Raw genomic sequence first — 15,395 nt, 5'->3', positions numbered from 1 at the left:
CTGGAAATACTCAGAGCCCTCCATGTATCTTAAAGCAATCTTTAGACAATGACAGCGACTTTCCAGTCCTAAAAGCATCCTCCGTCAAGAGTAAAGCGGTTACCATTAAACATTTTTCCACTGCTCTTACCTTTTAAATGTGCTCCATCTCTCTAGACCATGCCAATAAAATTAATTAAAGCATGCTTAATCAATAAGGCTATATCATCCCAGAGTGTCTACCTATGCCGTCCGCTCCTTGGATGAGCATCTAGAGAGCAGAATAAGTGCAAGTGAATGCTGGGAAGTAGATCATAGGTCATCCCCATGGTGCTAAGAGTCAGATTTCAGAAATAACTGCCAGGCTGGCCAAATATGGGAGATGAACACACGTCTATGCTCTAGACAGGAGGCTGCCCGTCTGCTTGTCAGACAAAGGCCGCTGTGCACACCAGTTCTGATCAGCCGAGTCCTTCCCCCGAGGGGGAACACAGGAAAGAAGACTCTTCAACACAGGCTGAGAGGACATCCCAAAGTCAGGCAGGAGACACTAAGGGAGAAGCCCTCAGGGTAGGGTCTCAGCCCATTAATTGCTAGTCTCTCGTGTGGATCAGCACCATGGCCCAGGAGGGATTCACAAGCTCTGGGGATAGCGAAGAGGTCTGGGTCCTTGCCCTTCCTTGAATTGATGGTGAGCATAAATGTATAGCGCCTGCATGCACAGGTGTGCGTGCATGTGTGTGCTTGTGTATGTGTATGTAGGTGTACATGTGTACGTGCCTGTGTATGTGTGCATGTGTACGTGTGTATGTGTGCACATGTGTGTGTGCTTGTGTATGTACGTGTACATGTGTACATGCCTGTGTATGTGTGCGTGTGTGTGCACACGCGCACACCTGTTGGGCAGCAAGAGCCCCAGTTCTCAGTAGCTATAAATGAAAGGTATCAGGTGAGGTGGTAGTTGGTGTAGAAGCTGGTAGAGTTGCCACACGAGAGACTGCATTATCTGAAACTTTTCAATAAGTCTGAAGTACTCTAAAAATTTAATTTAAAAAAGACATAAGGCTGAGTGTGGTGGTATACACCCTTAATCTTGGGACTCAGAAGGCAGAGACAAACAGATCTTTGTGGATTCAAAGACAGCTTGGTGTACCAAGTGAGTTCCAGGCCAGCCAAGCTATTTAGTGAGACCCTGTCTTAAGATAGATAATTAATAAGTAGACGCAAGATTTGACCTATAAACATTCCACGTGGAGCAGGAGAGGGACTCCTGGAGCCCAGTGCCTTCCTGAGGATCTCTGGGCAGCTAATGGTTGAGGAGGAAGGGAGAAACATTTTCTTGAGTGCTGTAAGCTGTAAGGGTAGAGTACTCAAGTGCCTGTAAACTATACCTCATCTACGCTTCTGTAAGTAACTCTAAACCCAGAGGCTCACCAAAAGAAAAAAGACATGGAAACGGGAGGGGACTAGTTGGGGAGAGAAAGGGAATCAGTAGGATTAGGAGGGGGAAAACAAAGGGTAATGAAGGGTAAACATAAAAATACTATATATATATATGAAAATAAAATCAAAGCCATTATTATATGTAATTAATAGATATTAATAAAAAATTTAAAGACATATTTCTTTTTTATCAAAGGATTTATTTTCAACTTTTATTTATGTATATGTGTGTCTATCTGTATGTATGTTACATACATGTAGGTACATGAGGAGACCAGAAGAGGGGGTTGGGTCCCTTTAAGCTAGAGGTATAGGCTATTGGTGAGTTGCCTGATGTGGGTGCTGGGAGCTGAACTCTGATCCCCTGCAAGAGCAGGATGTGCTCCTGACAATGGAGACACCTCTCCAATCCCAGTGAAAACCTTCAAGCACCCTTCCTTCTGACTTGTCAACAATTACAATACATAATAGTTACTTACGGTCACAGAGCTGCTCACTCTGGCTCGCTGGAACCTAGTTCACTGGCCACCCTAGTCTCCCCTGCCCCCTCCCCCAGCCTCCTCAGTATCTGGTAACCGCCAGCGGACTCTTGATTTCTGTGATATCGACCTTTGCTGAGCCCATGAGAGTAATGTCACAAGGCACTGTCTTTGTGCGCCTGGCTCACGTCTATTATCCAGAAGCTGTCCAGGTCTCCTCACTCATTCACCGCTGATTTATTTGTTCATTCACTTGCCTGGTTTGCAGGTGTGTCCCACGAGGCAAAGGTTCACCTGCCTCTGCTTTGGTTCGGATGGGGGTGGGGGTGGGGATGGTCTCCACAAATGGCCATTGAACAGGAGTCTGTGCCTGCAAAGCGTCCTAAGCCAGAAGACCATACTGCTCCTAGCCTGGCAGAGGTACCCTTAGGAGCCTAGACCTGGGACCCCAGGACAGCCTGTTTGTCCTGAATCTGTCACAGATTTATGGAAGTGGGCAAATGCCTTGACCTTCTGATCAAACACGTAAAACTGAAAAACAATGGAGATGGACATGTGAAGTGGGGGCTTTCTTCCAGCCTTGACTCCGAGCCTTAGAGACATGCCATATCAGACAAGCTGCGCTGGCTGGTGACCTGGATTCTCCACAGCAACTTCCTCTTTGACCTTGGGCCAGTCCTCAAGGATAGAAGAACTCCGCTTGGAAACCAACTGGCCCTGGAATTTTTTTTTTTTTTTTGTTTCAACTTGCTGGAGGCCAGGGTTTTAATTCTCACTCCTCCACTCATTCAAATGGCCGAGCTGATTAACAGCCAAGTCCCCCATTTTCTGCAAAATGTGAGCAATGTACACGGGCTGCTCACTCACGGGACTGTGAAGAAGCCAAAGGACAGAGCTCGTGCAAACAGCCTTCACCATGGGTGAAGCTGGGATACCATGCGACTTCAGAACCGCCAGGTTGTGTGAGACAAATGCCGGGGCACGCCTACCTGGCAGCCTCCTTCAGGGTGGAGTGGCTTTTAAAAGCAAATCACAACAGCACCTGATGATAGATGCACCTGTGCAGGCAGGATCGGGATTGTAGAACAGGCCTCACCACGGCCACACCCAGAGGCACCCCCCCACACAACCCCTCCAGAAAGCTCCCCTTTCTTTCAGCTGCAAACACCCTGAGCTGAGGCTATGAGCTCAGCTAACTACATTACCGTGCGATGACACCCACAGCCGACGCTGAACTGACTCTTTATAATGACAAATCGTTCTGCCCACTGGCATGGAAGGTGGGGCCACCATGCCATTCCCCAGCCTCCGTTGAGGACAAAAGGCATCAAAGTCGAAGCCTTTGGAAGGATTAGCGCTGGTTCCCAGTGTCTGCATTCTCTCTTGCTGACGACACAGACCTTATTCAGCAGCCCACAGCCCATCCGGCAAGCCAGTTCGCAAAGAGCCACATTCAACACGGCATTTCTAAAATTCTGAGGCCATGTTGCCTATTTCTAGTGTGGTTTGCAGCTTAACAGGGAAGGATAGGACTAGGCATTAGAGAGGGAGGGACGAGCTAAATATTTCTATGCCCGTGCTATGCCCATTGTCAGTAGCCACCTAGATGATAGACAACTGAGAGGCCAGGCATGCAAAGTACACACATCTGTACCTGTGGAGGGGCAGGGCTTGGAGGCCACAGGCCGGTGTTGTGGGAGCCAGGGTCCTCCTGTTGGAAGCAAAGGGTATTCCTGTTAGGGCACAGGGTGAGAAAGAAGCATCTTCCAGGACCTTTAGTTTCAACACCTGCCCAGCTTGTGGTTGCTGTAGCCCAGGGTGACATCACCTACTGTGGCCTGGGCCCTCCCTTGTCAATAATAATATAAACAATGCACCACAGGCTTGCTCACAGGCCAGTCTGGTGGGGACTTTCAATTGAGGTTTTCTCTTTCAAAATGACTCTGGCTTGTCTCAAATTGACGTAAAACGAGCCAGCACAGATAGCCAAGGGAAGTCAGACACCAGAGGGAGGGGAATCTATAGCATGAAGATGTGGGAGACAGCCAGGGCCAGGACTCGGCAGCCTTTCCCCTCATCCTTTGCGCTGGTGACTGTTGAATTAAGAGCTGCAGGACTGCGTCCCCGGCACCCGGCCGCCCGCATGGCTAGGTTATGCCCAGAAATAATTACACGGAAACTGTATTCTTTCAAACACTGCCTGGCCCGGCTAGTTTTAGCTTCTTATTGGCTAGCTCTTACGTATTGTTCTAACCCATTTCTAATATTCTGTGTAGCCCACGAGCTGGCTTACCAGGGAGGATCTTAACCTGCGTCTGTCTGGAGCGGGAGAATCATGGCGACTCTCTGACTCAGTTTCTTTTTCCCAGCATTCTCTTCTGTCTACTCCGCCTACCTAATTTTCTGTCCTATGAGGGCCGAGGCAGTTTCTTTATTATAATTAACCAATGTCCTTCCTCCATCAGGTGACAAAGCTGATCTTTAATCTAGGGAGAGGAGGATTACCAAAACTCACGACCTTTCTCCTAAGGACCCACTTTTAGGCAGACTATAGAGGGACCTCTGCCAAATGTATCTTCATAGATGAAGAATCTAAGAAATGGACACTTGGGCAGGGCAGGAGAGTGTGGGAGGCAGAGAACCCAGGGAGAAGCATTACCAATGTGGCAGGTGTGAAATAAAAGGGAGAAAGTGGTTGGACAAGAGAACAGGATGGCTCTGTCTTCCCTTCTCCTTTAAGAAATGGCTCCAAGCAATGCTGACAGGCTGTCATTGTGCCCTGCAGGGTGGATATAAGACCTGGGGTGGGCCACGTCACATGTAGACACAGTATCTGACCCCAGAGTGGGAATACGACACACTCAGAATGGGTCTGATTCTTTGCAGGGGGTAGGTCAGGCTGGACCACTAGCTGGGAAAAACATGGCCACTTATCTGCTGTCAGCACCTCTTTTCACCCCACTAGGCTAGAGGTATCTCCTGAACATTTAGAAAGGGGGAAATAGAGCAAGATCCAAAGGGGAAAGCTCCTACATTATCTACTGAAGCCCTGGACTCAGTCAACACTGTAACTAGAGCCGCGACCATCTCCGTTCTGTAAGCCAGCACCCCTTCTCTGCTTGTGATCATTTGTAGAAATGGGGTACCTGTCTCTTAGAATCCTCTAAAGACCTAAACAGAAATCCACAAGGCTAAACAGCCAGACCACCAATTAACTCACTGACCAATCATAGGATGTTGTATTAGGCATGTAAAGAGACAGCGGGTAGAGTCAGGGTGACCTTCAGATTGTGGTTTTTAGATGGCAGGAAAGTTCGTGCTACCCAGGAGGAGAAGCAGAATGATGAGAAAGGTTGAGTTGGGTTTGAGGAACTCAGGAGGGTGTGGTTGCACCAATAGAGGTCCCTAGAAGATGTAAAAAGATGAACCCGGGGCCTCATCTCCACGGGGCCTCATCTCCAACCTGCAGCCAAACACTCCCACACTTTATCCCTCTGCTTCTCTGTGGAAGGCAAACCTCATCCTGTTCCTGGAATCCTAAGACAACTCTACAAAGGCCCACCGGCTTGTGCCTGGTTTGACTAGAGATGTGGAAACTCCCAGAGCCATGAAGGATTCCCTGTCTACTCTCAGAAGGCAGAGCTAGAGGATAGAGGATGGGAATGGAGCTGGTAGGAGGTGGGAACCAGGGAAGGAGTGGGAGGAAGGTATTTCACTTCTAGAACATTTTTACTTTGAACTAGCAAAGCCTTGGAGCATTGTTGGTGAGAATACAGTGAGAGGACCGAAGAGCAAGATAGCATCTTTTTGGAAAGCATTTTGCAACATATATAGTAAGAGCCTTGCAAAAGTCCTTGCCCTAGGACCCAGAAGTTCCATCTATATGGAATCTGTGCTTGGTAAAGAATAAGTATCTCATTCTGGACAGCATGATTTGTGAGAATCATGGGGAGAAAATGTAAGTCATCCTAAACTGTTGATATTCAGATTTAAGTTCATCTTGAGTAAGGCAGGTGTGGTAGTTTGAATGAGAAAGGCCTCCACAGGTGTATGTGTGTGTGTGTATGCCTTGTGGTTGTGTCTCAAGTTGTGAGCTCTCAGTTACTGCTCCAGTGCTGTGTCTGCTTACCTGATGCCATAATCCCCACCATGATGGCCATGGACTGTTCAATGAAACCGTAAGTCTCAAATAAATCCTTTCTTCTACAGGTTGCCTTGGCCATGGCGTTTTGTCCCAGCGGGTTTGCTCATCATCCCTAGGGTTGTGTTAAAGTAGCTAAAGCAAATATTTCTCTAGTCTAGGGACGTTCCTCAATGCTGATGGCTTGTGTTAGATAATTCTTTTGAAGACTGTAGAGTATTTTGCAGAATTATGACTTCTTCCAACTACAGACCGATAACACCCTTTGTCACTGTGGTGACGACCAAGACTGTAGCTAGATATTGCCACAGACCCTTTCCCATGGAAGACAGCATGGCCCCAGGGTAAGAACTACTGCTCCACCCTGTTTGTAGCTAGCAGCAGGGCCTATGAGGAGCTTGGAGCTTAGACAGATCTGTAAACCTCAGAAGGGAAGGGAAGCAAGCTGGTATATGAGGAGGAATAGGGGCCAAAGTATGTCTAGCGCCCCTCAAGGGCTCTCGTCTGATGGCCATGCTCAAGAAGGATGACCAGCCAACAGGCACCTTTATTGACTCCCAGGGTATTTTTAAATAATTGAAATTAGCTGTTAACATGTTTTTATGGTTTTGAGGGTGTTTTTGTTTGTTTGTATGTTTTGCTTTTGAGACTGAGTCTTCTACTTCATAGACCAGGCTGGCCTTGAACTCTGAGGAGAGCCACATGCCTCTGCTTCCTATTAAGGTTGTGTGCCACCATGCCCAGCTGTGAACATGTTTTTAAATGTAAGACTTCTTTCTACAATCTTTGAGAATCACAGGTGTAACAAGTTCCCGACACATTTTGTGAGGTTAATAATAAACCAGCCCCCCAGAGTATCTTCTTTATGAACTTGGACACAAAAGTCCAAACAATATATTAACAACAAAACAAAATAAAAACAAAAACACTGTAACATAGTATCAAAATATTTATATGCAATAGCCACATGAGATTTATTCCAGTTATGCAAGAAGGAAATAATATAATAACATCAATTGATGCAGGGAAATCCCTAACAAAATCCAACTGAATGATTTTAAAACATCCTATATAAACTAGATGTCTCAACTTGATAAACCATGTTTGTTTAAAAAAACAAACCTAACCAGGCAGTGGTGACACATGTCTTTAATCCCAGGACTCGAGAAGCAGAGGCAGGCAGATCACTATGAGTTAGAGGTCAGCCTGGTCTACAGAGCAAGTTCCAGGACAGCCAAGGTTTAACAGAGAAACCCTGTCTTGCAAAACCAAAACCATACAAACCAACAAAACAAACCTTATAGCTATTAGCTTCCTTAACATTAGAAAACTCAGCGATCTTCCCTTGAGAATAGGAATAACGGCAAAATATTCATTCTTTCTACCCTTAGTTAACAAAGCAATGGGCATCCCTGTCACTATAAAATAAGAAAAAGCAGAAGAAATTAAAACTGCTCAGAGGTTGTGGAGGGAGTAAAACTGTCTCTATTTACAAATTACATAATTTCATAGTAATTCTCAAAGAATTACAATAAAAACAGCAACACCAAAACTAATAACTGAGTTAACCACAGAATACAACAACACACAAAACCCAGTTCCCTAAATATAAATATGTGGACCCTGAAGTGATTCTCTACGTTTGTTTGTTTGTTTGTTTGTTTGGAGACAAGGTTTCTCTGTAGCTTTGGAGCCTGTCCTGGAACTAGCTCTTATAGACTAGGCTGACCTTGAATTTACAGAGATCTGCCTGCCTCTGCCTCCTGAGTGCTGGGATTAAAGGCCTGTGCCACCAACACCCAGCTGATTCTCTACTATTTATAGTCACTCTAAAGAAAAATGTAGTACTTAGGTAAAAACTTGACAACACATAGACAGGATCTGTTTGCTAAGGATTATCAAATGATTTTAAGAAAAAGAAAGAAAGGAAAGAAAGAAAGAAAGAAAGAAAGAAAGAAAGAAAGAAAGAAAGAAAGGAAGGAAGGAAGGAAGGAAGGAAGAAAGAAAGAAAGAAAGGCCCTATAAATGGAGCCAGAAAACAACTGATCAAGGAAATCAATTCTTCTCTACTTTATCTACTCCTTAATGTGATTTTTTTTTAAAAAAAAGATTTATGTATTTATTTATTAAGCATACAATGTACTGCTGGCAAGGAAGGTACCAGGTCTCATTACAGATGGTTGTGAGCCACCATGTGGTTGCTGGGAATTGAACTCGGGACCTCTGGAAGAGCAGCCAGTGCTCTTACCCTCTGAGCCATCTCTCCAGCCCCCCTTAATGTGATTCTTATTAATATCCCAGCAACTCTTTTGTAGCCATAGGTTTATTCTAGCATTTATATGGGAAACCCACAGATCATGGCGAAGACTCACTCCATTTGACCTTAGGACTTAACACACAACTGCCACGACCAAGAGAGCCACTGCCACGACCAAGAGAGCCATCACAGCTTCCGTTCCGTGTGCCTATTCTGTGCCTATTCTAAGTGTATAGAAGTTCACTGAGGTTCTAGACTTTGGATCTGGATTATGTTGGTGTGATGTTTTTTTTTATTTATTTGCAAGATTTTTAAAAATAAAGTTTATAAATTCTTTTTTAGGAATCTAACTATAAAGAGAATCAGTGTTGTAGAACAGAGGACCTAGGCTAAACCTACACAAATATACCTAACGATTTGTGAAAAAGGTGCAAGATCCATTTGATGGGAATAAAAACAATCTCTTTTCAACAATAAAGCTGGGACATGGGCATTCATGGCCAAAACAATAAATGTCAAAATTACAAATAAACAATCCCTCATCTTCAAGAGAATGATAACAGAAACCAGAAATTGGGAGACAGTATTTGCAAAAGAAACATCTAAAAGAGAACTGCTACTCAAAATATATTTAAAATGAACCCTTAACATTCAGTAGTAAGACGCAGACCATGGTGGGGGTGTGCCTTTAATCCCAACACTTTGCGAGTTTGAGACCAGCATAATCTACATAGGAAGGCCCAGATCAGCCAATGCTACATACCATGTCAAAAAAAAAAAAAAAAGTCAACAAGCTTATTAAAAAATGAGCCCAAGTCTTTGAAGACTCAGCAAAGGAGACAAGCAGAGGTAAATAGCACAGGACAGAATGCTTTTTACCATATATCATCTGGGAAGAGCAAGCTAAAGGAACAGTGGGACACCACTATGTCCCTGTGAGGATGAGTACGATCCAGATCACTGGACTAATAAAAAACAAGACAGTATATTGTAGTAAATGTTATGACTGATTTCTTTTTCTCCTTCAAGTATCTTTTTAAAAATTTACTTGTATGTATGTGTGTGTATGTGAGTGTGTATGTGTGTGTCTGTATGTCTCTATCTGTGAATGTGGGTGCAGATGTCCAAAGAAGCCAGAAGAGGGCACTGGGATACCCTGGAGATGAAATTACAAGGCATTTGTAAACCACTTGACATGGGTGCTGGGAACTAAGTTCTCATCCTCTGTAAGAGCAGCAAGTGTTCTTCGCCTCTCTCCAGGCCTCAAACATCTTATTGTGCTGTGTGCACCCTCCATATGACAGTGTAAGATTGCCTATGGGATGATAGGAGAGAGATAAGATGCATGGTGGGCATTGTGATGTAGATTTGGGCTGCTGTGGACAAGTAGCTTAAAGACAAATATTACAGTACGGTTGGTCTGGAACCTGGGATTGCTACTAAGTGACTCATGGATAGTGGTCTGTGTAGCATGCATTGTGTCTTCAGTGACTGACTCCCATCCCCACCCCCACCCCCCAGGTCAGAGCAAAGAATTCTAAGAGAGTTCTACTGATGCTTCTCAGATGCAGGGAAACTGATTTTTTTATAGTGTACTGTGGAAAGAAGGGAAGAAGGCACAGTGACCAGGAAACATGGTGACTGGGGACCACAGAGACTGGGAAACAGTTTGACAATGAAACTAAGCATGCAATCATTATAGGAGCCAAAAATTGAACACTTGGGTACTTATCTCGGAGAAATGAAAATGAATATACACAAACACACACATGCACGCACATACACACACACACACACACTTGAGTGTGTGCTTGTGCATTTGTGCCTGTACATAAATGCACATGACAACTTCATTTGGAATAGCTAAAAACTAGAAGCAAAGCAGACATGCTTTGATGGGGGAATGACCTGAAAACTATATTGCACCTCCATGGACTACAACTCCATAGTGACAGGGAACAGACTCTGCTGCACAACAGTGTGGATGTATGTCAAGAGCATTCTGCCCACTGAAAAAAAAAGTCAGTTCTAAAAGATAACATATTGTCTGACCCTGTCTTAGCTAGTGTTTCTATTGCTGTGAAGAGACACCATGACCATGGCAACTCTTATAAAGGAAAACATTTAATTGAGGTGGCAGCTTACAGCTTCAAAGGTTTAGTTCATTATCATCATGTTGGGGAGGAGCATGGCAGTGTGCAGGCAGACATGGTACTGGATAAGGAGCTGTTACATGTTGACTTGAAGGCAACAGGAAGTGGTCTTCTACATTAGGTGGTATCTTGAGCATAGGAAACCTCAAAGCCTGCTGCCCCCATAGGGATACACTTCTTCCAACAAGGCATACCTACTCCAACCAAGTCATACCTCCTGGTGCCACTTCCTGTGAGATTATGGGGACCAATTTCATTCAGACTATCGCGGGCCTTCTTTCTATAATATTCCTGAAATAATAAAACTGTACTATTATCAGTAGCCAGAGTTACGGGTGGTAGACAGGAGAGAATTAGGTGTGGCTATAAAAGGCAAAAAGAAGAATCTGGCTATGGAAGGGCTCTTTGACCTTGGCATCTCAATGTCTAGACTGTGAAACTATAGAATAATTTTGTAAGATGCCACCCTTTAAGCTCTCTCTGTATTTTTTTAACTATACGTAGATTTACCGTTATCTTAAATTAAAAAGCTAAAGGGAAATATAAGAGCCAACAAGATGGCTCAGTAAGCAAGGACACTTGCTAAGTTTAAAGAAAGGCCTGAGTTTGGTCTCTAGGACCCACATGGTAGAAGGTGAGAACTGACTCCCATTAGGTGTCCTTTGACCTCCCCACATGTGCTGTGACATGTGCATGCCTCCACACAGACACACATACAGACACGCGCACTAAATAAATAAAATGCATTAAAAAAAACAACACTAAAGACTTTGTCGATAACCATAGTCTTCTGACTTCTTTGCTGCTCTGGGCCCACTTTTGCCCACGACCACAGTTGGCTGGAATGGGTAGTGGCCGCCGCCATTAGGCCAGACCCCCTGTTTGCCACAGTTCTTGCCTCTCCCTAGAGTCTCACACCCACAGTCATTGCTTCTTGCCTGTCCCCTAAAATCCCTAGTTTGCCACTTTTTTCTTTTCACGTTATTTCCCTGACTGAGAAAAGACTGTTGAGGAAGGAAGTGAGAAAACAATTGGCAGTAGATTGCCTTGTGTTTATTTTTAAGTGTGTGTGTGTGTGCGCGCGTGTGTGCGCTCAGGTGTGTGCAGGGTACTCAGTTCTGAACGTCATTCCTCAGGTACCATCCACTTTGGTTTTTGAGACAGGGTCTCTCGCTGAAACTAAAATTTTTCCATCCTACCAAGTTGGCTGGCTAGTGAGCTCCAGGGAATCCTCCTGTCTCTCCCTCACCAGTGCTGGGATTAAATGTGCATGCCACCGAACCTGGCTTTATGTGTAGGTTCTGTAGGGTTGAACTCAGGTTCCCATACTTGGGTAGCACACACTTCCAACAACAAAAATATTTCCCAGCCCTAGGCTGCTTTTTAAATCCGATGACTTCAATCAAAGAGGCCCATAACCATTAATCCAAAATGTTTGCACTGTGGGAGTCAATGAGAAAGTCTTACTTTGTTCACCGGGGCATTAAGCTAATATTCTCAAAATGGATAATGGCAACATTTGGATATGTACTACTCAATAAAATAGTTAAAAGTCCATTCTTCGACTGTGAAAACCTTTTCGGACTTGAAAACAACTTTTTTTGTGTGTTAAATCAGCTCTGCATTCAACCATGTGCCGTGTCCATGGGAGCTGCTGAGTAGATGCAATCTGGAGAAAATGCACTCAGCTCTCATGACATCGATTTTAAAAGCACAGGATTAAACAGTAGTGGTCATGACTTGTGCAATGGGGCCAGCTGTCATGCTAAAGGACGGCTGAGGATGTGGTGACGAAATGGCCCCACAGGTACAGATACATCACACGGGTCCAAGGGGCTGTGTCTTCCCCTTGCCTCTCGCTGGACACAGATGTTGGGGGGCCAGTGTAATCAAGAGAGCTGCGCAGCAGGAGGCAGAGAAGCTTCCTGAACCCACCTGGTGGTCCGAGGTGCTGTTCTCGTTGCCCATGGTGACTCGGGGTGCCCAGCGTCCCTCAGAAGGGTGTCAGAGCGACTGGAAAAAACGAAAGGGCATAAACATCTGGGAAGTGGGAGGAGAGCTGAGGTCTCTCTCTCTTCTGCGCATCTCCCCAGACTCAGAGCCAGACGATGGTAAATGTTTATCTCTTCAGCCACATCATGGAAAATCACTTTGGGTTCTCTTTTGCAACATGCCACCCAGACTTCTTTCCCAGCGCGGGCTGCCGCTTTCACTCCCCACCCAGGCTTGGCAGCAGCTTCTGACAGGCAAGTTTGTTCCTGAGTCTGAGTTAACGCCAGTGTGCACACATATGCACATACACAAACGAGTGACAAAAGGCTCCCCCTAATGCCAGGAAGCCTAGGGAACCCCGCTCCCAGGAGGATTTTCTGTTTCCAATTGTACGCAGTTTGCAAAGCCAGTGCGGCTGCTTTCTCGCTGTGGAGGACAGTGCAGCCCGCTGCCAAACATTAGGAGGTGGGAAATCCCCTTCTCTCCAACAACATGGTTGAGTTGTTGTTGTTCTTCCCTCTGAACACTTGGCTCATGAACTCAGCTTCACTTCTGTGTATGTCTTTAAAGAAAGCAGAGCGGGCTCCTTGATGAGGAAAATAGGGATCTCGGGGCCAGGCTAGGAATAAATACTCTTATGAAGCTGCTGAGACTAACAGAACCGTGCTGTGGGGCATTCGGGGACAGTACTGACAATCCTCCCAGCTAAAATGTGCCCTGCACAGAGAGGCCCTGTCCTTTGCCTGGTATCACTCACTAGAATTCAGGGACCAAGCTGGCACCTTCCCTTTATTTTCTTCATGGAGAAATTAAACCACAGAAACTTTGAGGGGAAAAAAATCGGATGCATTTTAAAGCCGGTGCCTCGGAGAACACCAATCTCAAGCAGTGTGGAGGACCAGAGTTCAAACCCCAAAAGCCAAGTAGGAAGCCAGATAGGGTTGCCTGCATTTGTAATCCCAGCATTCCTACTGCAAGATGGGAGGCAGAGGCCGAAGAATGGCAAGGAATTTGCAGGCCAGCTAGCCTGGAGGATGCAGCCCAGAAACCAGAGAGACATTGTTGGCCTTGATCAGTAAGTAGGTGGTGAGGATTCCTGAAAGTTGTCCTCTGACCTCTGCAAGTGAACTACAGCAAGAGTCTGACTCCCGGCATGGTTGTGTGCATGTACACGCATACACACAAATTAAAATGAATTAATTTTAAAAACAAAACTTAAAATTAACCAATTGGTTTGCTTAGTTATTCAGCCAGCATTGATGGAGTAACATGTCCATGCTATGCATACTGAACAATCGCGGGTCAATAAAATGTAAGTATTATGAGCAGGCCCAATTAAATGAACCTGGAGCCTGGGAATGCAGCTCAGCAAGGAAGCCCTTGTCTAGAATACACAAGACCTTGGTCCAATCCCAGTACGGATAAACTAAAATACCTCAAAACTGATGAAATGGCAGTAATGTCACCCTCGTGCAAAAGTCTCTTGTTCAAAAAAAAAAACAACCAAGTCTTTTGTTCCTAACATTTAAACTAAGAGAATATAGTTTATCAATAATTTTAGGCAATGTGTTTTGAATATTCACCCCACATACTAAGTTGTGGAATGAAAAAAGTCTTTAATTTAAAATTGATCTGTGCCATTTATTTTTCTTTTGTTCATTCTAAAAGACTCCTCATAAGCAAATAATGTTGCTAGAATCAATATTCCTTAATCAGTTGTTAAGTTCCTTGTATGTACCAGGCTAAAATATATGACATTAAATTTCACATGGTCCATTGTAATTTTAATTTTTTTCCTTCTTAGCCTTTTTGAGACAGGGTCTCTCTACACATCACTAGCTGTCCTGGAACTCACTTGTGTAGACCAGGCTGGCCATGAACTTGCAGAGATTTGCTTGTCTCTGGAATTAAAGGTATACACCAACATGCCCAGGTATAATATTAATTTTTGATATTCATTCACTAAATAAATTTAATAATTTTATTAAAAACCATAAAAGCTTTTTTCCCCCAAAGTCTCAAACTCAATGTTGCTAAGGATGGCCCAATCCTCCTGCCTCCACCTTCCAAGTACTGAGCTGGCTTTTGAACAGGCAAAAGCAAGCGGCAAAACTTCTGACACAGCATGACTCTGAGGTGGCGAAGAAGGCGGCAAAGTCACATCAGAGCTCTCCTCTGGGGACTACAGGACAGGCATCCTTCAGCTGCCCCAGGCCAGAAAGGCAGGTGCCCTACCTCTGCTTCCACTTACCTTCGGGGATAGTCTGAACTTTGGAGGTTTCAGCCCACCGAGAGTTTGCTTTTCAACAACTGGACTTTCTCCTGATCCTTTCAAAAACCAGTGAGGTCTAAGCTGCGCCCTGCTCCAGTTGGACGAACGACCGTTCCCCAGCCAGGTGCTGTCACAGACAGACCAGCTGGCTTCATACCTGGGCTGTGGCTGAGCTTATCCAAGCCTTCCTGCCTGGGACTCTGCACCTCCCAGCTGGTCCCTCCCAGGGCCTCTCCGCCAAGCATTTTCCCCTTGGTGACGTTAGCAGAGGCTCCTTTCAGAGCCGGCTTATTCTAACCAAAGCTGTCCCTGCCCTCTCATTGGTCACGCCTAGCCTTGCTTGCTTTTGTGCACGAGATCAGGGAACAGATCTCTTTCTAGAAAGAAGTCACGTGTTCACAGAGCTTCTTGTGTGCACCTGGGGAAATTCCACCGCGGATACTATGGGAAGACAGAAAACTCGTGGAAAGCAGATGACGTGGCAGTCTGGCACGGTTGGTGTGTGCAGAATGAACTTAGCCAGGCGTGGCTTGTGTTTCAACTAGTGAAGTCATAAAAAAAAAAAAAATACTGTGTGACTGGATTTGCTGATAGGCAGGCTGCCTGCCCTCTGGGGTGAAGGAGACCTGCAGACCTGATAGAGCCCCAGGCACCCAGTCAAATATTCTCCTGCCCACTG

The 15,395-nt window shown here is 45.1% G+C and overlaps 1 protein-coding gene across 1 annotated transcript in view; it reads right to left on the bottom strand.

Annotated features, from left to right (window-relative positions):
• Positions 1–14,919, bottom strand: part of Tacc2 (transforming acidic coiled-coil containing protein 2) — a 179,699-nt gene extending 164,780 nt beyond the window's left edge. Inside the window, 2 exon segments of the mRNA XM_050165932.1 lie at positions 12,388–12,465; positions 14,696–14,919. Coding sequence (XP_050021889.1) covers positions 12,388–12,420 — 33 coding nt within the window. The 5' untranslated portion in view covers positions 12,421–12,465; positions 14,696–14,919.
• Between the last annotated feature and the right edge of the window lie 476 nt (positions 14,920–15,395).

The sequence above is a fragment of the Alexandromys fortis genome, unplaced genomic scaffold (genome assembly GCF_014885135.2).
Source record: "Alexandromys fortis isolate MF-2015 unplaced genomic scaffold, M_Fortis_MF-2015_v1.1 scaffold_146, whole genome shotgun sequence".
Classification (NCBI taxonomy): Eukaryota; Metazoa; Chordata; class Mammalia; order Rodentia; family Cricetidae; genus Alexandromys; species Alexandromys fortis.
Note: the sequence above shows the minus strand (reverse complement) of the source record. Positions and strands in the feature narration are given on the sequence as shown.